This window comes from Guillardia theta (genome assembly GCF_000315625.1).
Source record: "Guillardia theta CCMP2712 unplaced genomic scaffold GUITHscaffold_97, whole genome shotgun sequence".
Taxonomy (NCBI): domain Eukaryota; class Cryptophyceae; order Pyrenomonadales; family Geminigeraceae; genus Guillardia; species Guillardia theta.
This window is the reverse complement of record NW_005434577.1, coordinates 76621-101510: the sequence shown is the minus strand read 5'-3', so window position 1 is coordinate 101510 and position 24890 is coordinate 76621. Positions and strand designations below refer to the sequence as shown.

At 53.4% G+C, this 24890-nt stretch overlaps 7 protein-coding genes across 7 annotated transcripts in view; 2 read left to right on the top strand and 5 right to left on the bottom strand.

Annotated features, from left to right (window-relative positions):
- Window positions 1-449: 449 nt before the first annotated feature.
- Window positions 450-2384, bottom strand: GUITHDRAFT_78254 (hypothetical protein; the record flags this gene model as incomplete). Its single annotated transcript, XM_005824200.1, has 2 exons — window positions 450-723; window positions 2050-2384. Coding segments are annotated over 2 exons (609 nt in total), but the record flags the coding sequence as incomplete, so codon positions are not given.
- A 1229-nt stretch (window positions 2385-3613) lies between these two features.
- On the bottom strand, window positions 3614-4090 carry GUITHDRAFT_60439 (hypothetical protein; the record flags this gene model as incomplete). The annotated part of the gene is made up of 1 exon (XM_005824199.1): window positions 3614-4090. A coding segment is annotated over one exon (477 nt), but the record flags the coding sequence as incomplete, so codon positions are not given.
- Window positions 4091-4301: 211 nt separating this feature from the next.
- GUITHDRAFT_116547 (hypothetical protein) lies at window positions 4302-5163 on the bottom strand (the record flags this gene model as incomplete). The annotated part of the gene is made up of 6 exons (XM_005824198.1): window positions 4302-4385; window positions 4434-4496; window positions 4542-4745; window positions 4834-4890; window positions 4940-4993; window positions 5041-5163. 6 exons carry the CDS (start codon window positions 5161-5163, stop codon window positions 4302-4304), a joined length of 585 nt encoding a protein of 194 aa, XP_005824255.1.
- Window positions 5164-6813: 1650 nt separating this feature from the next.
- GUITHDRAFT_165512 (hypothetical protein) lies at window positions 6814-10512 on the top strand. The gene is made up of 20 exons (XM_005824197.1): window positions 6814-6873; window positions 6923-7024; window positions 7079-7139; window positions 7192-7349; window positions 7403-7600; window positions 7652-7689; window positions 7739-7832; window positions 7888-8002; window positions 8055-8153; window positions 8213-8283; window positions 8541-8660; window positions 8932-9019; window positions 9078-9166; window positions 9325-9405; window positions 9618-9666; window positions 9718-9809; window positions 9858-9924; window positions 10047-10073; window positions 10127-10170; window positions 10303-10512. Exons 1-20 carry the CDS (start codon window positions 6871-6873, stop codon window positions 10330-10332), a joined length of 1626 nt encoding a protein of 541 aa, XP_005824254.1. The 5' UTR covers window positions 6814-6870; the 3' UTR covers window positions 10333-10512.
- A 142-nt stretch (window positions 10513-10654) lies between these two features.
- On the bottom strand, window positions 10655-11501 carry GUITHDRAFT_145110 (hypothetical protein; the record flags this gene model as incomplete). The annotated part of the gene is made up of 5 exons (XM_005824196.1): window positions 10655-10729; window positions 10778-10856; window positions 11066-11375; window positions 11403-11468; window positions 11495-11501. The coding sequence occupies 5 exons, from the start codon at window positions 11499-11501 to the stop codon at window positions 10655-10657; spliced, it is 537 nt and encodes a 178-aa protein (XP_005824253.1).
- Window positions 11502-20523: 9022 nt separating this feature from the next.
- Window positions 20524-21733, top strand: GUITHDRAFT_116542 (hypothetical protein; the record flags this gene model as incomplete). Its single annotated transcript, XM_005824195.1, has 4 exons — window positions 20524-20682; window positions 20797-21030; window positions 21078-21341; window positions 21389-21733. 4 exons carry the CDS (start codon window positions 20524-20526, stop codon window positions 21731-21733), a joined length of 1002 nt encoding a protein of 333 aa, XP_005824252.1.
- Window positions 21734-24811: 3078 nt separating this feature from the next.
- Window positions 24812-24890, bottom strand: part of GUITHDRAFT_116541 (hypothetical protein) — a gene marked incomplete at both ends in the record, with an annotated part of 1609 nt that continues 1530 nt past the window's right edge. Inside the window, one exon of the mRNA XM_005824194.1 lies at window positions 24812-24856. Within this exon, the coding sequence (XP_005824251.1) occupies window positions 24812-24856 (45 nt within the window). The remainder of the gene's footprint in view (window positions 24857-24890) is intronic.

Genomic DNA, 24890 nt, shown 5'->3' with positions numbered 1-24890 from the left:
CCGCTAGCTGTTGAGGTTGAGGCGCAGCAAAGGTTGGGAATGAGCGAGAGGCTGAAAGGACTGCCCATGACTGGCCCGTCATATACACTCCCTGATCCAGCCACAGACATGGAATAGTTGCCTGTTTTCGTGGCTATGTACCGCACCAACAGTCTCGGGTTGTCAAGATTCGTAGGTGTCGACACTTGTTTGCCTGCTAGCGTGAAGTCTCCGATGTACGAGGTCGTGTCAGTGAAGGCCGGGAGATCGCCGGGCTGTCGGGGAGGAACATAGACTGAAGGTCTGTAGCCGCTCAGCACGTCGACCAAGTCTACCTTGACGTTGGCTTGAGAGACAGAAGGGTCAGGTTGCCAATTGTAGAAGCTGTCTCTGACTGTGATAGTCACCACCCCTTCCCTTCCAGCCGTTGCAATAGACAGCGAGAAACCTGACGCCACACTCGTTGCCAGGTTCCTACGGGCTGGCTGGGTGGTGATCCTGAAAGGACTTGCAGAGATACCGAAGGCTCCGAACACAACAGCACAGCTGTATGTTCCACTCTGAGTCAGAGTGTATAACACTCGGTAAGTCCCATCCTGTCGATCGTCCACGACTCCACTGGCAGAGTCCACCCCCGTGAACCTGACGAGGAAAGTGTCCCCCCCCTGCCCCTTGAGGTTGCCATAGAGGTCCTTGGCCGTGATTGAGAACTCCGCCTGCACTCCGGCTGTGGCCAGCTCTAGACTGTGTCCGGGTGAAACTTGGTTCGGTGTCGCGATGGACTTGGTGGCACATGTGACAGACGGGTAGATGAAGACAGAGAAGGGGCTGGCATGGATGGGATACCCCTCATACAGCATGGTAGAGGGCAGGACCTGCATGATCCCTGTCCCTGACTTCCAGCTGAGCTGGACGAGGTGGGCGAGGTTAACGGGCCCGACCACCTTGTAGTCCATCCAGATGTCGTAATACGAGAAAGCGTTCATCGCGAGAGTTCCCGTCGGGTTGCAGGAGGAGCCCGAAGTCCCCTGGCTCAACGAAGTCCATTGATCGATCACAACTGAGTTGTCAATCCACAGCCGAACCCTGTCCGACGTCAGCGAGCACGTGCGCGAGACTTGGAAGGTGTACTCCCCGTCCTGACTCGCCCCAACCAGCCCCACCCAGCGCACGGAGTAGCCGTCTGCAGCGTAGATGGATGTGCCAGGCAGTCCTGCGGTCAAACTAGCAGAGTTCCAGCCAATCATGGACAATGTTGTAGTTCCAGTGGAAGCCGCCCGGGCAGCACGGGGCAACCCGAAGTCAGCAGTGTCATAATATGTAGCCATGACGCCTCCCCTAGTGAGCAAAGAAATGAATAAGGTGCTGTATCCTGAAACATAACTCGCATACTCCATCCCGTAAGTGCTGTCCGTGTTGTCAATCACGATTCCTTGAACAGACCTCGACTGATTGCTGCATCCGATGCGACAAGACTCACTTTGACGGGTATATGGAGCATACAACCTCAACGATAGCTTGTCCCCTCCCACACCTCTCTCATTGCTATACATGTCATTGACTTGCACCGTACAAGTTGCCGCAATGCCTGCAGTAGCGACTGACAAGCCTGACCCAACGGCCTGACTGGTCGACCCGTTGGCCACCGTGGGAGCGATTTCAAGGCCGAAGGGGCTCTTTGCAGTGTGTGTTTCATAGAAGAATTGTGATGAAGGAATGATTTCTTTTGGCCTCGAAGGAGATTCCCAGAAGAGAAAGATGAGGGCCGTTCCAGTAATTTCCTTGTACTCTACCTTGATATCAGAATATACATTGGATCGCAACGCAATGGTTGCTGAGGTTTCATTGCAATAGCTGTCCCAGCGATCGATCAGAGGCACGCCCTCAACCCATAACTTAGCCCCATCGTCGCTTGTCAAGTAAAACGTGTAAGTTTCCGTGAAGTAAGGTTTGACCTTCCCTTGCCATCGTACGCTGACGTAATCTGCTGCGTTTGCGGTGATTAGACCCGTGCCCCAGTTGTGATTGATCTGAGGGTCTATCGCGACTTGGACGGGAGTGTAAAAGAACCACACGTTCTCAAAGTACTCAGCAGAAAGGCCCCCCTCCCTCAACAGCAACACGGATATCTCGTACGCCCCACTGATCGTCGCCGTGTACGTTGCCTGATAGCTACCGTCCAGGTTGTCAATGATCGATCCTCGCAACGACTGAGACCCGTCCAGCTGCACCAAAAACTCATCTCCACCGGATGTTCTGCGCAAACCGCTCTCTTCGAAAGCAGTAATGGTGAATTGGGACAGGATACCAGCAGTGGCATACTGCAGTCCGCTTCCGCTGCTCAGAGATCTTGTTGCATCCGTTATCTGTGCAACACTTGATCGTATACTCCAACCCAGCAACATGACAGCGACGATCATTTCTTGTCTCATCCCCATCCCACGTGCCGTATGGATAGATGATGGAATCGCCGGGTATTCAAACAACAATTCCAAAATCAGATCAAGCGCGATTTTGGGCCCATTTCATTCCCGATCATTGTCGGGCTTTGCCCATGAAAACAAGATCCCCAACATTCCTAAGGTTTCATGTCATTGCCATGAACAAACACGATCTTATCTCTCCTCCCCGATCTTCTATTCCCGTTTGAAATTCCACCTCACCTGCCCTTTCCCGGTCTTTCTGAATCCCACATCATTCCCTCCATCCTTTCCCTTTCGGATCTATTCCACATCACACCCTATCTCTCTCTCTCCCTCATCTCTTCTTTTGCTCGGCTCTCATAACCCTCTCCTCACAACCTTGAAGCGAAACTCCTCAGGTCCCCGCCATCTCCTTTGCCATATCCGTCTCCCATCTCTTTACCTGTTCGCCCAATCATGTCCTACTTTCCTCTCAGCAACCTGCTCCTCCTTCTCCTCCTCCTCCTCTTCCTCCTCACTTGTCCCTCCGGCCTCACCTCCCCCCAACCATTGCGCTCGGCCCGTTGGATAACTTTGACCCGGCGCTTGATGGGGGATCATTGCGGGGATGAGGTCCGGGCCGGAGACAGTGACTGGACCGGACTCAACCTTCCTCCCGGATACCGTGCGGTGCCGTTCCTTGTCCCGGCATCTGCTGTCCTTCTTGCCACCGTTCCGACCCTTTCCTCGTCTATCGACGGGCGGGCCCGGATTTCCCAGGGTGCTCCGGGCCTCTACTCTGACTTCAGCTCAGTGTCGAGTCAGTTTCTTTTCCGTCGGACTCGTCGGATTGCTCTATTAACATTCGATGGATCACGGAGTGACTGATCATGTGTATGCTGTTGCGTAGTAAAGAGCAGGTAGGTGATTGACTTCTGGGATAAGAGTATTCATTAAATAGAGAAAAACTTCCTCTGGTCACCATCTGATCGGTAGTATTGCAGCGAACAGTCGTAATAGAGAAGTTACATCCTCTCAGTTTGCCCGGGGCCGGGCAAGTTTGGGCTCTGATAAATGATCCATGTGATCCGTCAAGTGTTTTTACGTCAAACCCCTGCATCTCAATGCCGCCTGCCAGTCCTCTCACTGACATGAAATCATCGGAATGATGACACGTCAGAAGCGAGTAACAACACTGATCAGCTCTCCCCCAGCTTTTACCTGCTGCTCCCTCCCCCGCATCCCTTGCATCTCGATCGCTCCCGCCCGTGCTCGCATATGCTGCTGCCCCCGCAGCCCTTGCATCTCGATCGCTCCCGCCCGTGCTCGAATATGCTGCCGCCCCCGCACTCCTTGCAGACCGATCGCTCCCGCCCGTGCTCGCATATGCTGCTGCCCCCGCATCCCTTGCATCTCGATCGCCGCCGCCCGTGCTCGAATATGCTGCCGCCCCCGCATCCCTTGCATCCCGATCGGACCCGCCCGTGCTCGCATATGCTCCCGCCCCCGCACTCCTTGCATACCGATCGCCGCCGCCCGTGCTCGCATATGCTCCCGCCCCCGCACTCCTTGCATCTCGATCGGACCCGCCCGTGCTCGCATATGCTGCTGCCCCCGCATCCCTTGCATCCCGATCGCACCAGCACGTGCTCGCATATGCTGCTGCCCCCGCATCCCTTGCATCTCGATCGGACCCGCCCGTGCTCGCATAGCTTCCTTCGTATTCGTTTTGTTTCCCTCCCTGCTTCATTGCTTCTGTGGTACCACCCGAGTATTTTCATCCCCTCCGCATCCGACCTGCCGCTGCTTCAGAGGGTTCCTCCTCCTCCATGCCTCTTCCTCCTCCAACCCTAACCCCCCCTCGTCCTTTGTTTGCCTTCCCCCCAAACCCCCCGGCTTCTTCCTCTATTCGTCCTCCACTCACTTTGGTTGCAGGGCTTCTCTCAATTTGTTCTCTGCCATGTTGGCTGCGTGCACCGCTTGGAAAGCTTCCATCTCACGGGCCTGACAGCAGAAATAAGCTCCAAGCCGACGCTTCACCGGCACCCTCACCGACTTCCGTGAGAGAATTTCCACAAGCTGCTGGCTCGTTCCTCCTTCGCTCTCCTTGGTCGTCTTTCGTAAAAGTGAGCAGGCGCAGGTTGAGGGGGCGGAAGTCACGCGTTCAGCGGGGATGACTGGCTTTGGGGGGCGGAAGGAAGCTAAGAGGAGATGCTGTGAAGTAAGGTCCTTGACAGTTTGAGCGAACTTCGCGTCCTGTTTCTTCTTCATGGATGTGCTCACAGCACGGGCAGGGCTGGAGGACATAGTTTCTCCTTCCATAGGTTCCGCTAAGTGAACCAGACCGGTGGCAACCGCGAACGCCTGAACAAAGTCGACTCAGCAAGAAAGTTGCGAGCGACGAGAGGAGAAGAAGGGAGGGAGTAGATGAAGAAGGCGGGAAGCAGGTCACCTGGATCAGAGATGTTTGAGCATTCCTTCCGCTTGAAACCGCCGCAGGCATATTCGTCTTCCTCGCACAGTCAGCCCCCCCTCTCCCTTCGCTTTCCCATCTTCACCCATCCGCTTTGCCCACCGTCGAGGTCCATCAAGCCTTCGTACTCGCTTGCAATCTATTCATTGGTCACTGGGGCGTCTCAACAGATAAGGAAGGCACAACCAGGTGCATGCATGTATCTTGAATCCTTGTCGAAGACTTCACCAGCGATCTCTGAACATCTGTCAGCCATTGCTCTCCCCTCTTGGGCCAACCTTTACTCAGGAAGTTTCGATCCACCGACATCATCTCAGACGGGTGCAAGTTGTGCCCGCCTGTGTACAAGTGGTTAACAATGGACAACTGGGTAAAAATCTTGCCATGTCAAAACATCAGCAAGACAGCAAACGAGAAAGAATCTGTGAGTCCAATTCTGATGTAGCCCAAGCTATCTTCAAATCAATCGAACCGAGCGGAATCCATGCATTCTAGTATTGTTCTCATTTAATTCATCTCAGTATCTTTTGCATCTGCCATCCTCTCATACTTTCGGCTATGTACTGACCCCCCTCATACCAACTTTGACCCCCGGCTTGTATCTCTTCTGTTGAAGATTGGCCACATCCTGTCTTACAAGCACTACGTCTGCCTTGGCAATCACCTATCTCTCTCATTATCTTCCTTTCCCTTATCCAAACTTATCCTCTTGCTGTTGCTGTTGCTGTTGCTGTTGCTGTTGCTCGTCCTCGTCCTCGTCCTCGTCCTCGTCCTCGTCCTCGTCCTCGTCCTCGTCCAGCTATGCCCTCTCCCCACTCCCAGCCCAACTCCGGGACAAAACAGAAACTCATCTCCCTCATTCTCTATTTTCACCCTCATCCCCTTTCAACCCACGGGAAGTTCCACCGGCGCCCGGCCGTTCGGTATGCCTCGGCGCCGGGCGGCCCGGAGTCCGACGGCCTGAGACTAAAAATACTACTGGTCAGCTAAATCTAGAACATTGTCTCAGATTTAGCACACCTCTGATTTCCTGTCCCACTTCGAGAACTTCGATCTCCGTTACATCATACTACGTCATCCTACATAGAGTCTATCAAGTTCCTAGGACCAATCATGCAAGAGGTCCTTATGACTGTAACTGTCTGTTCAATACCCCCCCTTTCATCATGTCGCCTTGTGGATTCTAGACGGTAGGGTGATGGGCTCGTCGAAAGAGTAGAATGTTGGGGTAGGGTAGGTAAACCGAACTCGAAGGGCAGAGAATTTTACCTTTAATTTTCAAACACTTTATTTGATGTCTTTAATTATTTATTAGTTAAGTAGGCAATCACAGTAAAAACAATTACTTAACGAAGAAATTGTTTTAGGGAGGGGTCGGTTGGAAGCATGGGGGTGGGTCTATCTTGACGGGAGACTATGTCCGAAGGAGGGAGTGAAGGGGAAGCGGAGAAGGAGGAGAGGAGCAGGAGCAGCATACCAGGAACAGAAGAAGATCAAGGACACGGACAAGGGGCATGGGCAAGAGCAGAGCGGAGGAGGAGGAGGAGGAGGAGGAGGAGGAGGAGGAGGAGGAGATGCAGTAGGAGGAGCATGAACATGAGTAGGAGGGTATGGGAATGGGCACAGGCAGGGGCAGGGGCAGCTGCAGAAGGAGTTCGAGAAACGAGCGCTCACAGAGAGTGCTCATTGGAATTAGCAGACTGTCGATGACAAGCGAAGCGAGCATGGAGATTACTGTGCAACCACTGTTGTTCGTTGCCCGCAGAGACTTGTACGATGCATGATTTCATCTGCACATCAGTGTAAGGAGCTCTTGAGTGTTCGAAAGTATGTACCACGATGAAAAGATAGGAATTCCTGTGCATGTGCAAGTATGTTACGTAGTTTAAGGTCTCAGCTGCCATGGGATCAACTGAAAAGCTTCATTTGACCTCATTTCCTCTCACTCTATGCTGCCATAGGCTCTTGATCCAGTTTTGCACCTCCTTCCTTCCTGGCTGGCCGATTTTGCTGAGGATGGTGACAACTGCTGTGATGGTTAGTATGATTCACTGATCATGATGCGAAGGCGAAAGTAATTGCAGCGTGTATCCTTCTCCTGTTGTCTGCCTTGGCTGTGGAGTCATCGGAGCAGCTGCAGAAAGCGGCATCCGTGCTCCCTGACGGCCAGGTACGCACGAGTCAAGTTCAGGCCGTGTCGACTGTTGACCCGCATTCTCCCCAGTACTACTTCTTCGAACCCTTCAGCGAGGGATGGCAGTCCAAGTGGGTCAACACAACCTCGAGTAAGTAGTGTGCGTACCACCTTGCGATAGGATGACGCATGTTGTGCCGCAGGCGAGTACACCGGGGAGTGGGAGTGGGTCAAGAACTACTCCGAGGTGACGGAGGATTATGGGCTGAGGATGGGAAGCGCGGGGCAGAAACATGCGCTCTCCTCGGCCTTTGAGAAGCCGATCGAAGTGAAGGACTCGACGTTTGTCGTGCAGTATGAGGTAGGAGGAGGAGGATGAGGTCGAGAGAGGTTGTCAACACTCCCCGTGATCAGGTCAAGGCCATGAACGGGTTGGCGTGCGACGGCGCGTACATCAAGTTGTTGCAGAAGGACGCGGCCAAGAAGCTGCAGGAGTTTGATAACAACCTCCGATACACCATCATGTTCGGGCCGGATCGTTGCGGGAGCACCGACAAGGTTCACTTCATCCTTCAGCACCAGAACCCCGTGACGAAGCAATGGGAGGAGAAGGTGGAGTCTGTAGTGGAGGAGAGGAGGATGCTGACATGGACTGGCCTGCAGCATGCCAAGGGGACGCCAGCAAGCAGTGCAGCCGACAAGTGGGAGTCCAGGAAGCGCGCATGTCCCCTGTGTTCACGTGTTGTGCAGGATGACTCACTTGTACACGCTTATCATCCGCCCTGACAACTCGTTCGAGATCCTTGTGGACATGCAGAGCAAGATGAAGGGCAGCCTGCTCAAGGTGCTGCTACTCTACGATCCTCTTGTTGCCCCTTCGTGTTGACGGCTGCGGGCAGGACATGGACCCTCCTGTGAACCCTCCCAAGGAGATCGACGACCCTGATGACGTCAAGCCTTCGGATTGGGTCGATGAACCCAAGATGGATGATCCCAAGGCCAGCAAGCCCGCTGGTGAGTGGGGCCGCTGCCATAGCTGGGCAGATGCTGACGAGCGTCGGGACAGACTGGGATGAGACTCTCCCTGAGTACATCGAGGACGCTAACGCCAAGAAGCCGAGTGGGTGGAACGACGACGAGCCTCTGCGTGTTCCTGATCCCGATGGTACCGAGATTGCTCCTGCCTTGCTCTCTGTCTCTTTCTGATCTCCTGCACCTGCTCAGCCAAGAAGCCTGATGACTGGGATGACGAGGAGGATGGAGACTGGGAAGCCCCAATCGTTGACAACCCTAAGGTTTCTTCCTTCCTTCTGTACATGTTCTGTCTTTCGACCCGGACTCCTGCTCCTACGTCCTCTCAAAATCTTTACTCTCCTCCTCTCCTCTTTTCACTTTTCTTCTCTTTCTGTCCCCCTCCTCTCATAAAGCTCATCTCTTCCTCCTCCTTCTCACCACCACCAATACCACGTACTCCTTCTCCTCCTCCTCCTCCTCCTCCTCCTCACTCCCCCTCCCCCAAACTCATCCGCTCTGATCTCACCACCTCCCACAGTGCAAGGTAGGATGCGGAGAGTGGAAGCGCCCGACCATCCGCAACCCGGCCTACAAGGGCAAATGGTACCCCCCCAAGATCGACAACCCCGACTACAAGGGCCCATGGGCTCCTCGCAAGGTCTACGTCCCGCCTACTTGCTTCCATCTTCTCGCTCCCTCTCTCTCTCGCTCCTCTTGTCCCTCCCCTCGTCCCTCGTCCCCTCCTTCCCCTCCCTACCTGTCTGCTCAACCGTGTTCTCCCCCCCTCACTTGATCCTCTTCAACCTTGTGCCTCCTCTTGTCCATACATCGCTCTTCCTCCCTCCTCCCTCCCTGCCCTAGTGGACTCGACCTGAGCGTCAAGTCTCAGCCCCCCATTCTTGACAGTCGCATCTCACGTTGCTTGGCAGATCCCCAACAAGGATTGGTTCGAAGACCTCCACCCTCACAACGTCCATCCCATGGACGCCATCGGCATCGAGCTCCTGACCAACGCTGGTCAGACTTGTTCTCCTCCTCCTCCTCCTCCCCGATGGCGATCGTGACGTGGCGCCAGGCGGCATCGTCTTTGACAACCTCCTCATCACCAACTCCGAGGCGGTGGCTACCTCGTATGCGGAGAAGACCTGGAAAGTCCGCAACAAGGTGCCCTTGATGTTGCTGCTGTTGCTGCTGCTGCTGCTCCTCTGCTACTGTTGCTGCTGCTTCTCCTCCTCCTCCTCCCCCGTTCCTCCTGTTCTTCCTGTTCCTCCTCCTCTCATTGTTTGCTTGTTGTACCATCACGAATGTTGATGAGGGTGCAGGAGGAGGCAGCTAAAATAGCGAAGAATGCTCCGGGCATGGTTCAGAATCTCTCCAAGGCACTGGCGGATATGCAGATCCAAGTGAGCAACGATGTTTCGATATTTACCTGATCGCTAGTCCTTCCTCCTCCTCGCCTCCCTCCTTCCCTCATCCTCCTTTATTTTCTCATCCTCCTTTATTTCCCACTCTCTCCTCCCTTTTCCTCCCTTCTCCTACTTTCTCTCACTTCTCTCTTCTCTTCCTCTTCCTTCCCTTCCGCTACTCCTGTCACCGCCTCACTGCCTCGACTCAGATCGGCGAGCTCTACAAGGAGAAGCCCGTCGTCGTCATCGGCGTCTTCGGTCCTACACCTCCCCTCCGATTTACGTCTCGAGTCTGACGGTAGCGAGCAGGAGTCTGCGCCCTGCTCATGATCCTCCTCGTCTACATCTGCATCTCCCCAGCTCAGTCTGCCCCCAAGAGCAGGCAGGGGGCAGCCAAGAAGGTGAGTCGAGAGGAGGAGGAGTCGAGCCTTCATAACCCTCGAGAGCAGAAGGCAGAGCCCAGCGATAGCAAGAAGACCGACGAGCCGACCCCTGATGACAAGGAGACGACTGAAGGTGAGAGCTGGGGAGGGAGCTGGGAAGGAACTGGGAAGGGAGCTGGGAAGGAACTGGGGAGGGAGCTGGGAAGGAACTGGGGAGGGAGCTGGGAAGGGAGGATCCTGATGTTGGCGATGTAGACAAGGCCGAAGATGCTGAGGATGAAGGTAAAAGAATTAGCCACGACAAAATCGAATCAGCTAAACTCATTCCTGCGCAGAGATCGAGGAGATCAGCACTCCAGGAGCTGCTGCATCAAGCAAGGTACCCCTGCTCTACCATCCTGCCTCCTCTCTTCCTCCTTTCTCCTCCTTCCTGCCTCCTGCTCCTGCTCCTGCTCCGCCGCCGCCGTTTTAGTCATGATATCCGAGGAGTATTGGCTGACTATCCCTACAGCCAAAGAAGCGATCGAGCAGGAAGGACTGAAGCTTTTAGCGGGGAGAAAGGACGGGGACGAGGAGGGGGGGAAAGAGCCAAGGAAAGAAAATCTCTTTGACCTATGTGTATGTTTGCATCTAACTAGCAAACTCCCTTTGATGCGCATCCGTAGCGATACTTGTAGATGGAGGGTTTCACGTGATAGTGCCTGGTAAAAGTTCTGAACATAATCATCAAGCACCTAACTTGCGCGGAAAGAATCCTCAGCAAAACATTCCTCACAATCAGAACAGCACGTTCCTCCCTGAGAGAGCATCTCCACTCTCCAACTCCCCACCCTTCCCCTTCCTCCTCCTCCTTAGCACAACCATCATGCACACGGTTCTGGTAGCGACTGATGCTGGAAAGTCCCAGTGTTCTGCACCGAGATCAGAGTACCAGCGACCTGTCATGGGATCAGAGCGAGGAAGACTTCTCAGCTCTTCCGATGTACCTTGAGCACTCGCAGAACGCACTCGTTGCCGTCAAACTTTGACTTGAAGGACAGAGCGTTTCTGAGCTCTGTCGCTTTCCTGCTGTACTGGTGAGGGAAACACGGGTGCAGGTGCAGGTGCAGGTGCAGGTGCAGAGCAAGACAAACGAAAGGAAGACTGGTGAAGAGGAGTGGAGGAGGTAGATGTGGTAGAAGGGGAGGAGGAAGAGGAGGAGGAGAAGGTTCTAGTGGTCGAGGTGAGGAGGAGATAAAGGCGGAGGATAAGTTGATGGGAGAAGGAGCACCCACTCGAATGGAGCGCGGATGATCGCGGATTTGTCTTCCATCATCTCAATCACGTCGATCGTTCCTGGCAGCCCAACATCGCCGTACATGTCGTGGATGGAAGAGATAACTACGCTCTTGTACATTCGAAGATCAAGAAATGTCGATGGAACATTCGCAATGCTCAGTTGAACTCGCATGTAGCAGAACTTCGGCTTCAAGATAGTCTTGAATTCGACAGACATTCCAACCCCGTACGATAAGCTGTCCCCTATAGATCTGACCTTCGCTGAAGCTCCACTTTCTCTCCACTCTCTCCTGCGGCCTCTACCTCCTGCACCTTGACGTCTATCTCATCTACCTTGAGGACCTCGATGATCCCTCATACTCCTCCTCCTCAGCTCTTTCTCCTCCTCAGCTTCTCTACCTATAGCGCAGCTCAGCTCTCCACACCTGCCATAGCGACTGCACGAACAGTGGTTCACGTCCCAGTCCCGCCTGTGGGCCCTCAGTAACTTCCGAAGTTCTGTGATCAGGCCCGGCGGCCGGCCCGCGGCGGCGGCGGGCGCCGACCGTACACCCTGCCGGGCCGGGCGGCCCCGGAGTGCCGCACTGCAGGCCCCGGGCCCCGGCGGGACTCAAGCCTCCCGTTTGCCGGCCCGCGGGTCCTTGTTGCGACCGTCGGGCAGTACGTACTGATTTTCAACTTAACTTTATGAGTCAGGCTCTCTCAGTGAAACCAAACAAACCTCCAGGGATGGTGAAAAGCTCACGTGACCGCTTTCATTCGTCCACTCTGCTTAGCATGAGCTCATCCTCTAGCCCCCTGCAGAAATGCATCAGACTGGAAAAACAACGAAGCAAGGCATATTACCATGGTATAAACAACTCCTCCTGCTCGTCAAAGACATAACAGAAAGCATTCCTTGGCCTTGCACACTTGTCTCGATGGGTGCACACCCACACCTCGAACTTGTCTTCCACCATCCATTTCCCGAGTCCGCCAGTCTTTATGGTGTGGTTCATCGCGAGCTCACTATCTACAACTTCTTGCCACTCATGCTGTATTCGGCAGCTCAGGTAGTCCGGATGAACAGTCCAAATTGGTGGAGCAAGTCCTGTTGGTGTTGTACTTGGGGTCCATTGTAATGCTGGAGACATGTTGTGGCAGCGAGTTTCGTTTAAGCATGGTTCAAGGTTCGCATCCCATAGAGAGAAATCTGGCCAGGACGAATGATAGCACGGTAGATTGTTGTCTGTCAGGTCTAAAGTGGAAAGCGAAGACATACCAGTGAAAGCCTTGGAAGAAATGCAGGAAATCTTGTTGTGGTCAAGGTACAGCTGCTGTAAGCTCGAGAGCCCGTCGAAGATTCCTTCAGGGAGAGTCTGCAGGTTGTTGTTGTAAAGATGTAGAAACCATAAGCTTGTAAGATTGTCAAAGATGCCATCGGGAAGGCTGGAGAGCTGATTGTCATCAAGGTACAGGCAGCACATGCCCGCAAGACTGTCGAAGATTCCCGCGGAAAGACTTGCGATTTGATTGTGGTACAAGTGAAGTTCCCACAAGTTGGCGAGGTTCTGAAAGATCCCTTGCGGAAGACTTGAAAGCTTGTTGTAACTTATGTGCAATCGTACCAGACTTGTCAGCGGATCGAACAAACCAGTCGGAAGACTCTCCAGGTTGTTGGACATAAGACTTAGCTCTCCCAAGCTCGAGAGCCCATCGAAAGTCCCGTTCTGAATGTTCCGAATGCCCAGAAAATCCAAAGACAATTCTTTTATACCCCACTTATCAGTTCCACAGTCACCCACACAGCTCCCCTCCCTCGTCAATAATCCCTCATCCGAGACATGAAACGTGCAGCTTCCACAGCTCACAGTGGTTGCTCCCCAGGCCTGCGGGCACATCCAACCCCCTAGCAGCATACAGAGCACGTACAATCTCAGCATTGTTCCTGTCCAAACGTTGGCAGGGGTGACAGCATTGGTCGCTCTCGCATGGTGCATGTTGACACCCGTACAACCTTCTCCTTTACTCAAAGTGACAACCCTTCCCTCCTTCCACCCCCCCATTTCACTCTCTCTACCCCATCCCCCTCCCACTGTACTCCCTTACCCCCTTGGAAGCTTCTTGACCCACTGGTCTTGTAGTACTACACTGAGCAGTCGTATCTCATCTACATCCTATCCCAGCGCCAAATATTGTTGGTTAACCCCCTGTTCTTGATTCTACTACGGCTGGAAGAAGCTTGTATGAGGAATTGCTAAATCTCTTGGAGTGAGAGGTCACTGTGTGGAGTGTGATGGGGTAGGGTTCCGTGGTGGTGTGGGTGGTGGTGTATGGTTTAGCCTCTAATCTCCAGATCCCCTCGGAGCTCCCCTAAATTCATTTTTTGGTACCAGATCCCTCGTTTGTTGGTACCAGATCCCCTCGGAGCTCTCGGAGCTCCCCTAAATTCATTTTTTGGTACCAGATCCCTCGTTTGTTGGTACCAGATCCCCTCGGAGCTCTCGGAGCTCCCCTAAATTCATTTTTTGGTAAGGGGTGTAGTAAATGGTACAAGGAGTTACATGCTATCCATCAGGCGCACACACCTATCTCATATGGAGCAATACATTGCGAAACGACGTGTGAAATGGCTCCTCAACATCCTTTGTGTGCATGTTGATTGGTTCCACCGCTCTCGATTTGGATCGTTTGTTTCCAAGTTGATTGTCTGCAGGTTAAATGCTTTGTGTGCATTACTTCATCGTCACCTCATTTGGATTTCTCTACCGTACATGAGGTCTTATTCACGAGGGAGTTTCAAATCTGCAGAACATTTCACGGACGCAGAGTTTCTGGAGCAGTTTCGTTTTAGAAAGGAACATTTGTCATCTGACGGCTTTTCTTCTTGTGCGGCTGAAGAGGAACTAGACGTGTAGAACACCCTTCCACTGGCCTTATTTCATCTGCAATTTTCAAGGCCTTGGCTTGTGCAGCTTGCTGTACAAATGGGCGCTTGATGCGAGAAAGTTCAAGGTGCAGGTGGTCTAGTTCATTCATTGGAGTTCCACCGTTCTCGACTTGTTTAACGAACCGTTCATCTTGTTGTATCCGTGAGGATCCGGACGTCTCGGATACTCGTACGGGTACTTAGTATCCGCCCTGACATCTAAATAGGGCCTCCCTTTGACGCGCATGCACTACCGTGCGCAGTGCGAGTGTGCAGTTTACCTTAAGTAAACGTAGTCTACCTTTGTTCTCTTGCTCTCAAGTTATCTCCTAACTTCTACTTAGCCTCGTTCTGAACCTCTGTGTTGTGTATACAACATTCTGGAAGCGAAGTTGGTTCATTCATGCCATCGAAGTACGGTAGAGGAACAGGATACAGAAAGCAAGCTGCTTCAGGGAGAAGCCCATCGTCAAGAAGCAGACAATCAGAGTTAAGATTCATTCAAGAAGAAGACTCTGGTAGCGAACAAGAGGGAATGGAGATTCAAGAATCGATCTCCCCTGCTCGGGAAACGGAAATTCTTAGTGCTCATGGAACGGACGCCGAGATTATCCCGACACAACTTATTATGAGCGGAGACATGCAAAGCATCATGCCAGCAGGCGTGGAGCAACGGGCCCGAATCGGGGAGGACGCTTCCCAACCAAATGTTCCAAGATCAGTCGAGACAGCTCAACCACGAGCAGCCTCTTCTGCAAATCCTGCATGTCTGCCCAGGTCAGAAAATTTTTCTTCTGATCACCTCGCAGCGTTGGATGCTAAAACAGACAAATGCCTCCAACTGCTCGGCCACATTTGTGCCATCTTAGCCGACAATGACCCACGTCTTGCCGTGCTGGCGCCTCAGCTCTCCATGCTGACCGGCCAGGCGCCCCTGTCGGATGCTGTCCTCACGCCGATGCCAGCTCCATCTATGAATTCCGTCCCCCTGAAGGTCCCATCGGACAGCATCGTGCCAGCTCAGCTCACTCCGCCATCCGCGCCTTCGACGGACACTTTCCAAGTTCTGCCTACTCCCACCGTGGCGCCCAAATTTAACGGGAGCCGCATCCCCACCTACAAGGGTATGACCGATACACGTTCGATCGATGACTTTCTTCGGCAGTGTTCACGAGCTCTGGCCTCGCAAGAGATCCCCGAAGCCAAATGGGTGCAATCCATATGCCCGTTGATTACGGAAGAGGTAATGGTGATGCTCGATTGTATCTATCCCTCGCAGATGGACATCCATCGTCTTTCCTGGACCGAGTTTGGCAATCAGCTCCGCAACTGCATGGCGCCCGCTGAAGCAGTCCTCTGCGGAGAATGCTTGGGCTTATTTGGCGCGTGCTACGACCTTGCTCAAGACACTTGAGAAGCAAGTCAGCCCAGCAGTTCTTTACGTCAATGACACGACCTTACGTCTCTTCATCAATGGGTTCTCTCACGCTCAGACGCGTGGCTCGCTGCATACCTGGTTCGCCATTTATCGCGACCACTACGGAATAGGTGCCGCTATGTTTTCAAAACATAGCGGCACCGTCTCAACTTGTCGCCTACACACAGAAGTTACTTGAGCCGTCCAATCGCTCGATGTCGACACCTTCTGCTTCTGCTGCTGCTGCTCAAGCCTCCTCCTCTTCGTCTGGTTAACTTCGCGGAAAAGGCGCTGGTTCTGCCCAAGGGAAAGGTAATTCTGCACGCGGTTCTAAGAAACCACGCGAAGTTCGCTGCTACTACTGCCAGGAGAAAGGACATGTCAAGCCCGACTGTCCAGCTTGGAAAGCTACTCAAGACAGGTATTCTCGTGAAGAGGAGCGCCACACTCAGCTGTTGGCTGCCCTCCAAACCATCTCGGCCCGATCCTCGGGAAACGAGTGACGGCAGGAAAGAGGGGGTCCACAGACCTTCCTGCCGGCAATTCGCTTAATGCCCCTCCCTTACCAGGTTCCAGCACCCGTACGTCTTTGCCAAGCTCTTTTGTGCTGCCTCCTGCGACGTGTACCACCCTCACGTCTTCTTCCACGGGTCAGATCAACCTCTGCCCCTGCTTGGCCCCGAGTCAGAGTTGCAATTCGGCTACTCTCGAGCTCATCTTACCCGAACTCATTCGCTTACCTGTTTGTTTCGGTTCATCCTCGAATGCGTCTGCAACAGAAACCGTTGCTCTGCTGGACCATGGTGCTACACTCAACATCGTCTCCCAGCAACTTCTTCGCCAGCTGAAAATCGCTGACACTCGCATTTCTCGCGAACATCGATTTGTGGTTCAAGTCGCCGACAATCGGCGCGTGGAAACTCTCGGCGCCATCTCGCTGACCTATCGCATTGGACGTCTTTCTTTTACAGATACGTTTCATATCTTACCGAATTGTTCCCAGCCACTGATCTTCTCCCTCCAGTGGATACACGCTCACAACGCTGTCTATCATCCCAAGACACGCGAAGTCTACGTGGACAGCAAGTCATCAGCCAAGCCCGTCTGTCTGCCAAGTCTGCACCAGATTCCTTACGACAACTCTGTGCTGGCCGTCACAACACTCTCGCTGACGGATGCGCATGCCCTTCGCGCTGCCCATCCGGAGGACGAGTGGTTCCTTGTGCAATGTATGGCTATCGCTCCGGACTCGTCCTCAGCATCCACTACCGACCCCCTCACGGGTACCCCAGCTCGCCTAGCTGCCGACCTCTGCACTGAATATGCAGACATCTTGGTCGACGACCTTCCGACCAACCTCAAGCTTAATCGCTCGTTCGAAGCCGAGATTCATCTCAAGCCCGGGACATTGCCTATTAACAGCCGCCCATATCGCGTGCCGCTTCACCTGGAAGGCGAATTGAAAGCCACCATCGAATATATGCTTGAGCATGACATCATTGAGCCGTCATCCAGTGAGTTTGGCTTTCCCGTACTCTTCTCTCGACGCCCAAACGACCCTCGCTCCCCACTTGATCCCAAGAGTTATCGCTTTTGCTGTGATCTGCGCCGCTTGAACCAGGTCGTCTTGAATCAACCGAAAGTCTCTACTCCCACGGTCGACGAGATGCTCGAACGTCTCGCGGACATCGTTCGCCAAGGTCAGGCTGCTAGACGTCCTAACACGCAGCTCTGCGTCACTACCTTGGATTGTATCAAAAGCTTCTGGCAACTGCTAGTGCGCGCTTCCGACCGCAAGTACGTTGCGTTCGTCACCCCCATAGGTCGCTTTCAATACAAGCGCCTGCCATTCGGCTTTGTTACAGCCACCAGCATCTTTCAAGAATTTATTCAACAAGTCCTTCATGATCTTCCGGCTGCATTCGCATACATCGATGACATCGTGATCGGCACCTATTCGACATGGGAAGAACATGCTGATCATGTTCGAGCCGTCTTGGACCGTTGTCGTCAAAATCAACTTTTTCTCAAGAAATCTAAGGCTCAATTCTTTCGCACCAGTGTCGATTTCCTCGGTCATCATGTGTCTGCTGAAGGTGTGACCACGCAGACCGCCAAGACCGCTGCTATTTCCGCTTGGCCGACGCCTACTACAGCCAAGCATGTCAAAATGTTCCTCGGACTGGCGTCATATTATCGCAAATTTATCCGAAACTTTTCGATGATTGCTGCCCCGCTCACTGATCTCCTTCGTAAAGGCGTCGCTTTTGCTTGGACCGTTGAGTGTCAACAGGCCTTTGATTCTCTCAAAGCCGCCTTGACCTCCCAGCCGATTCTTCATCACTTTGATCCAACTCTGCCCACGGAAGTACATTGCGACGCATCCAATGTCGGTATCGGAGGTGTTCTTTTACAACAGCCCGCTCAAGGATCCGCTCGCGTAGTCGGTTTCTACAGTCGCAAGCTTACGTCAACCGAACAGCGCCATCATGCCACTGAGCGCGAACTTCTTGCAATCAAGGATACTCTCTTGTTTTTTCGCTTTTATCTTCTTGGCATCGCGTTCAAAGTCTTTACTGATCATCAGGCTTTGACCTACTTCCAAACTCAGAAAGAGCTCAGCAGTCGTCTCATCCGCTGGCTCCAGACCCTCAGCGAGTTTGCTATCACCGAGTTTCGCTATGTGAAAGGCTCCGAAAACATCGTGCCTGATGCTCTCAGCCGCCAGGACGAAGTTCCTCTCCCTGCCCTTTCCACTGATGCTCCGCATCATGAGCAGCTCATCCGTCCTGAAGACGGATACTTGCTTGCGTTCACCGTGAGCACCCTCGAACCGCTTACCGAAGCTATTCGAGCCGCTTACCCTGCCTGCTCGTTCAGTCAGGACATCATTCGACGTCTGCAATCCAAGACAGTTGTTTCCCGGTATCATCTCGACGACGGCCTACTCTTCTACACAGATTCGTTACGTCGCGTGCGCCTCTGCATTCCTCAAGCTCTTCGGCGCGAAGTCTTGCAACGTGCTCACGATCTGCAGTCTCACCTTGGATTCTCGCGGACCTACTTACAACTCGCCGCGACCGTCTACGGGCCTCAACTCCGCAAGGACACCGAGCTGTACATCCTCTCGTGTACTCACTGTCTTCAAGGCAAGTCCTATCGCCAAACGCAGATGGGCAACCCGCACTCCCACGCAGTGCCGGCCAACCGATTCGAAGTCGTGTCTCTCGACCTCCTCACTGGCCTACCTCGGACCTCAGATAAGAATGATTCTATTTTACTCTTCATTGATGAGTTCACAGGACGGGTGTACCTGACACCTTGTCGTAAAACCATTACCTCTGAGCAAGCCGCTCAGAAGTTCATCGAGACAGTGTTTCGTTCGCAAGGCCTTCCCAAGGTTCTCATCAGCGACAACGCTGCCATCTTTACCTCCAAGTTCTGGAATGCGCTTTTCAAGATGCTCAACGTTCACGTCAAGCATTCGTCGCCCTTCATGCCTCAAAGCAACGGCCGACCCGAGCGTATGAACTCAGTTGTGCTCGAAGCTCTTCGCATCTACTGCAATCAGTACCCTCGTGCCGACTGGGACAAGTATCTTCCCATCCTGGAGACCCATCTTAACGCCGCCGTGCGACGTCCTACTGGACTCAGCCCCTTCGAAGTGATGTTTGGCAAGCAGATCCGCACTCAGCTCACTCTTCCAGCTGCCGCTGATCATCAGGAGGAAACGTTAGATTCCATCATCGAAGCCTCTGAAGTCAGCGCTCAAGCCGCTCGTGACGCCCTGGAACAAGCTGCTCGTGCCACCGAGGATCGCCTAGCTCTTGCTCGTCGACCCTGCAGTTACCAAGTTGGTGACATGGTCTGGCTCTCCACTGCCAACCTCAACCTTCCCGACGCTTCTGCCAAGCTCAACCCTCGCTTCGTCGGCCCTTTTCGCATCCTGGAGTTTGTCTCGGACAACACTGTGCGTCTCGAAGTCTCATCGCGCTTTGCTTCCATCAGGAACACCGTGATCAACATCAAGTGGCTTCGACCTCACGTCGACAGAGATCCTGCTTACATGTCGCCAGACCTACCGCCTGACCCGCTCGTCACTCGCGACGGCCTCGAATATGAAATCGAGAGCATTCTCAGCAAACGTCGTCGTGGCCGTGGCACTCAATATCTCGTCAAATGGACTGGTTACAATCAAGCTAGCGAAAGCACTTGGTTGCCTGCGCATCTTCTGCAACGCAAGACAGGATTGCGTGAATTGATTCGTCAATTCGAAGCCCGTCAGGACTTTCAAGCTCTCCCCACCTCCGCGCTTCCGCCGTCGGACTCTTCTGATTCAGACAATTGATCCTCGTCGTCGATCCTCATGTGACAGCGAAGGACAAGATGGAACTATGTTGTCAAGCGCAGATGGGAGCGATGTTGTATCCGTGAGGATCCGGACGTCTCGGATACTCGTACGGGTACTTAGTATCCGCCCTGACATCTAAATAGGGCCTCCCTTTGACGCGCATGCACTACCGTGCGCAGTGCGTGTGTGCAGTTTACCTTAAGTAAACGTAGTCTACCTTTGTTCTCTTGCTCTCAAGTTATCTCCTAACTTCTACTTAGCCTCGTTCTGAACCTCTGTGTTGTGTATACAACAGGATGAGCATGTTGATCCATGTCCCCCAAAGAAGCATACCAAGGCAGACTCCGAGCTGTTCATTCAGACAGTTTGTGAAACGTTCAGAACCCTTGACGGCAACACCCGATGTAAAATCATCCGAAGGATTCTGAGTGAGCACGACTCTCTGTGTCAAGCACAAAAGAAGACATCGGAGCATGAGTTCGCTGCGATATGCAATATCGAAAGAGCAGTTTCAAACTTACATGCTTGTGGATTGCTAGATGTAGTTTCTGAATTAGTGATGTTTGCCAGTAATGATATCGACGAATGAAGTTAGATTTACTCCACATCAATAATACTTGACTGGGGTGATTGAGGGGCCCTGCACCGGGCCCGGGGCCGGCCGCGTCACTTGAATTTGAACAGACCTTACTGAAAAAAACAATTGATGCAGAGGTGTAAAGGTGTTTTTTGTTTCCTCCATCAACGGTCGAGACGTCAACTCTTGACCAGCGCCGCCATGGTCCCGCTTGAGGGCTCGGTAATGCTCGTGCTGCAGCGGAGCACCGCCATGCTGGACTTGGTGCTGGGGATGAAGGGCACGGTGGACATGAGCAGAGGAGAGGAGCTGGAGAAGGGCTCTCAGGAGCTGAACAACGCCGTCAGGCTACTGGAAGAGGTGCTACAGTGTGCATTTGCTTCAGCTCTCCTCGCTCTCCTCGCTCTCCTCTCTCTACTCGTTCCTTGATGCCGAGCTCCTCTTCGCTTGCTGCGCTACTGACGCCTCTTCCAGGCGGCCACGGGGTTGATGATGCAGAACAAAGAGCTCGTGTCCCAGGTTGAGATGATGAGGGGGGAAAACGAGTCGCTGGAGCATCAGATTCTAGAACTTGAGCTCAAGCTGAAGAACAAGGACGAGGATGGGTCGTCCTCGAAGCCTTCCTTCATGAACAAACCTCGGCTGAGCTCCCTCGCCAAGTATGTGCCGACGATGAAGTCTGGGATAGATAAGGCCCAGTACGACCAGGTCAGGGGGTGGATAGGACGGAAAGTGCTGATTGAACTGTTGGGCAGAAATGCGCAGAGCTAGAAGAGAGTCAAACTGCGAATGAGACGTTAAAAGAGGAACTGGAGGACAAGACAAGCGAGCTGAACGAGGCCCAAGAGGAGTTGAACAAAGTGACGAAGGAGCTCGGGAGAATGCAGGAAGAATTCCAGAAGCTGAAAGATGAGGAGGAGAAGAACCGTGCTGAACTCGAAGCGATGCTGGGAAAGATGGCAAGTATGGCCCCTCCGGAGAAAGTGGACGCTGAAGTCCAGTGCGAGAGAGCTGGAGAGGTGAAGAGACTTTCTCCTCCGTGTCTTGAATGTCGTGACCGTTGCAGGATTTTGAGGGGATGAATCAGAAGCAGGGCAGCCTCAATGACAAAGATTCAGCTTCAAGGAATGGAGATGATGAAGAGCAGAAGAACGCGAAGGCGGCCAGCAGCAGAGCGCAAAGAGATGCGCAGGAACTGAAGATGAAGAGGAAGGAGGCAGAGCACAACCATCGACTACTGCGAAAGGTCAGAACTTTCGTTTGGGAAGAGGAGGAGGAGGAGGAGGAGGTGGTGGTGGTGGTGGAGGATGAGGAGGAGCATAACGATGATGATGACGACGACGACGACGATGATGACAACGACTATCACGATGACGATGACGATGACAATTTGATGGAACAAGATGATTGAGGCCGTCAACGTTTGTCTCCGGGCGGTGGAGGAAGGCGACGTGACCGAGATCGAGACCAACAAGGACGAGGTTGTGGGAGAGCTCTTTGACTCGAGCTCCTCGTGGTTGACACCCTTCCTTGCCCCGCCAGTCGATCGACCAGTCTGTGGAAGACGCCATGAAGAAGGCTAGCACCTGACTGTCAAGTTTGACACCTGACTGTCTGCTGCCAGCTGGACCAGATCGCTCGAAGTCACTCGAGGTTGCAGTCGAGGGGCGTCTCAGGTGGTCGCGCAACGACTTCCAAGGTCGTCCAGACAGGTTGGAGCGAGAAGAAGCCAGACTGTCGCCCCCTGCTCATGGTTGGTGCCGCAGAACCTTTGGCTGCGTTGGAGTTGTCAAGAGCAGGAGCAGGAGCAGGAGCAGGAGCAGGAGCAGGAGCAGGAGCAGGAGCAGGAGCAGGGGAGGAAGAAGGAGCTGGATGGGGGGAATCTATAGAGGATGTGAGGGACATTTGTAGAACCGCTTCCTCTATCTTCTCGCAGGTGCGCGAGCAGCATCGTGCTCCCTGCATGTCATGCCTGTCACTCAGATCGTCAGCGGCCTCTACAGAGAGGAGGAGGGCGAGGATTCGGGGGCGGGGAGAAATGCCCACCTGGAGACCAGCCTGAAGTTCGAGAGCCTGGCGTCTACAGTCTCGGTGATAGCCGGACGAGTTGTTGACTTTTTTTTTGGACGGTGCTGATGAGGAGGTTTTGGCAGACTGTCAACTCAGCTCGATCGTTTGTTAAGGACATAAAGTCCAACTTGAACGATCTGTTCAACAGGTGCCCAGCAACGACTCTAGAGATCTTCCTCCTCCTTCACCCTTCCTCTTCATACCAGTCAACTCTCCTGTTTGTGTGCACTTTTCCCGTCCTCCTCCTCTTCCGCCCTCATCGCTGACAACAAGACCAGAAGAAAGAAACATGGCGAAACAGCGAAGAGAAATAAGGAAAACATGAAGAAAATCAAAGTTGCTCACAAGACAGGACAAGCCTTCAAACATCTCTACAAGGTTAGCAGAAACACACCACCTGTTCCACCTCTATCTCCTTCTCGTCCCCATGCTTGGCACGGTCCATATCTTTCCCCTACCACAGCTTCCTCCTTCATCCTCCTCCTGATTGTTCTCTACGTCCCTCCTCTAATCCCACGTCCTCCCTTCTCTCCCCCTCCCACGTTCCACTCCTCCTCACGTTAGCGACTGCAGACATCCAAGATGAAGAGCATGGTCACCGCAGAAAAGTCCAAGGCGAGGAGGAAGGGGATTGAATTCCCGCAGTTCATCATCAACCTTGAGAATCGAATCAAAGCCAGAAGAAAGAGGAAAGGCTCTTTCCTTGCTCCTGCTCCTGCTCCTGCTCCTGCTCCTGCTCCTGCTCCTGCTCCTGCTCCTGCTCCTGCTCCTGCTCCTGCTCCTGCTCCTGCTCCTGCTCCTGCTCTCCTCCTCCTTATACATCACCTCCTCACCCTTGTACCCATCATCTCCTCGTTCTCCTGCTCCTTTCTTCCTGCTCATTTCCTCCTGCTCTTTTCCTCCTGCTCATCCCTTCAGCTCGAGCTCGTCTTTCTCCTCGTGCTCATTCGCTGATTCTGCTACTCAGATGGGCAGAGATCCGGGCAAAATTTCTTGCTGAACAGGTCTACTTCTCATCCTTCCTTCCCATTCTTATCTCTTCCCATCCCGCTCTTCTTACCATCCACTCCATTCCCTCACCTCCGCCTCTTTCCTGCTTCTCCTCTCCTCTTCCTCTTCTCCATTTCTCTCCTCAAACTTGTTTGCTCGACGTTCTCTTCACCATCGTTTGTCCTATCCCCTTCTCTCTCTCTTCAGCCTCCTCCCCTCCCACCGGTGAAACGTCGCAGGAGGCGAAACTCGTGCAGCTGCCTACTGTGCCCCCCCTGCCCTCCTGGTTCTTCCGCACTGCAGTACCTCAGCCGTCTGTCCCAAGGTGCGAGGGCCGGGAAGAGGAGCAGCAGCAGGAGAGAAGGGGAGAGGATGGAGGCGAGAAAAGAGACGACAGAGCGAGCGAGCGAGCAGGAAGGAGGAGGAGGAGGAGGAGGAGGAGGAGGAGGAGGATGGGGTAGAGGAAAGCGACGAGAGCAAGTAAAGAATGAAACGAGCGTTGGGGGAGCAGGAGCAGGACAAGAAGGAGAAAGACGAAATTGGAGAGTGGAGGAAAAATGGAGAGGAGAAACACGACATGATGATGATGATGATGATGATGATGATGATGATGAGGAGGAGGAGGAGGAGGAGGAGGAGGAGGATTGATGGCATTACAGGCTACAGTCTCTTCATTCAACCGATGATGCTGAAGTTCAATGGCAGCTGCTGACGGAGTGGCCGAATGTACGAGAAGGGGAGGGGGAGAGAGCGGAGAGTTGTGGAGAATGACAGCAATATGAGGGGGAGACAGTGAAGGATGACGGTGAGGAGAGGAGGAATAAGAGATGGCAGTGATGTTGGGTAGAAGAGCCCCAGGAGCAGGAGCAGGAGCAGGAGCAGGAGCAGGAGCAGGAGCAGGAGCAGGAGCAGGAGCAGGAGCAGGAAGAGGAGGAGTTGAGATGCTCACCAGGTTGGACTTATCCGGACTGTTGGAACAGAGCGGCTCATGCAGGAAGCTATTCACCGCCTTCCTACTCACGTCCCCAGCGTCCCCAAGACGTTCCGACTAGCAGGGCAGGAAGCGAAGGAGGAGGCCAAAGGAACTTTCTTACAAGAGACCTCCAGGGCCCCAGCGTAATGATACGCATCTCCCCCCCCTCCTTCACTTCCTCTTCCTCCTCCTGCTTCTACTCCCAATGCTGCTGCTGCTATCCGCATCGCTTGCTCCTCGTTCCTCTCCCTACATTCCTCCTTCATCGCCTCACCTTCACATGCTCAGGTGGTGGCAACATCGTGCGCTGACTCCAGGAAGGAAATGACAGACATGACTGCTGTAGCATGCTGTATTTCAACCATCCTCTCCCTCTCGCTCCCTCTTCTCTTTCTCCCTCCTCTTCCTTGCCACGTAAGTTTATCTCATGTTATTATCGCTTCCCTCAGTGTCTTATTAAAACCCATGAAACTTCCCCCCACCGAATCTTGAATTCAAATTCTGACACGCCACGTCACACACCGCCAAGTAGATG

What these genes read in the sequence shown, in the direction of transcription:
- GUITHDRAFT_165512 (XM_005824197.1), top strand. An exon ending in GTGGGTCAACACAACCTCGA is followed by an intron (nt 7,140 to 7,191) that starts GTAAGTAGTGTG and finishes GTTGTGCCGCAG; the next exon opens with GCGAGTACACCGGGGAGTGG. An exon ending in GCGTGTTCCTGATCCCGATG is followed by an intron (nt 8,154 to 8,212) that starts GTACCGAGATTG and finishes GCACCTGCTCAG; the next exon opens with CCAAGAAGCCTGATGACTGG.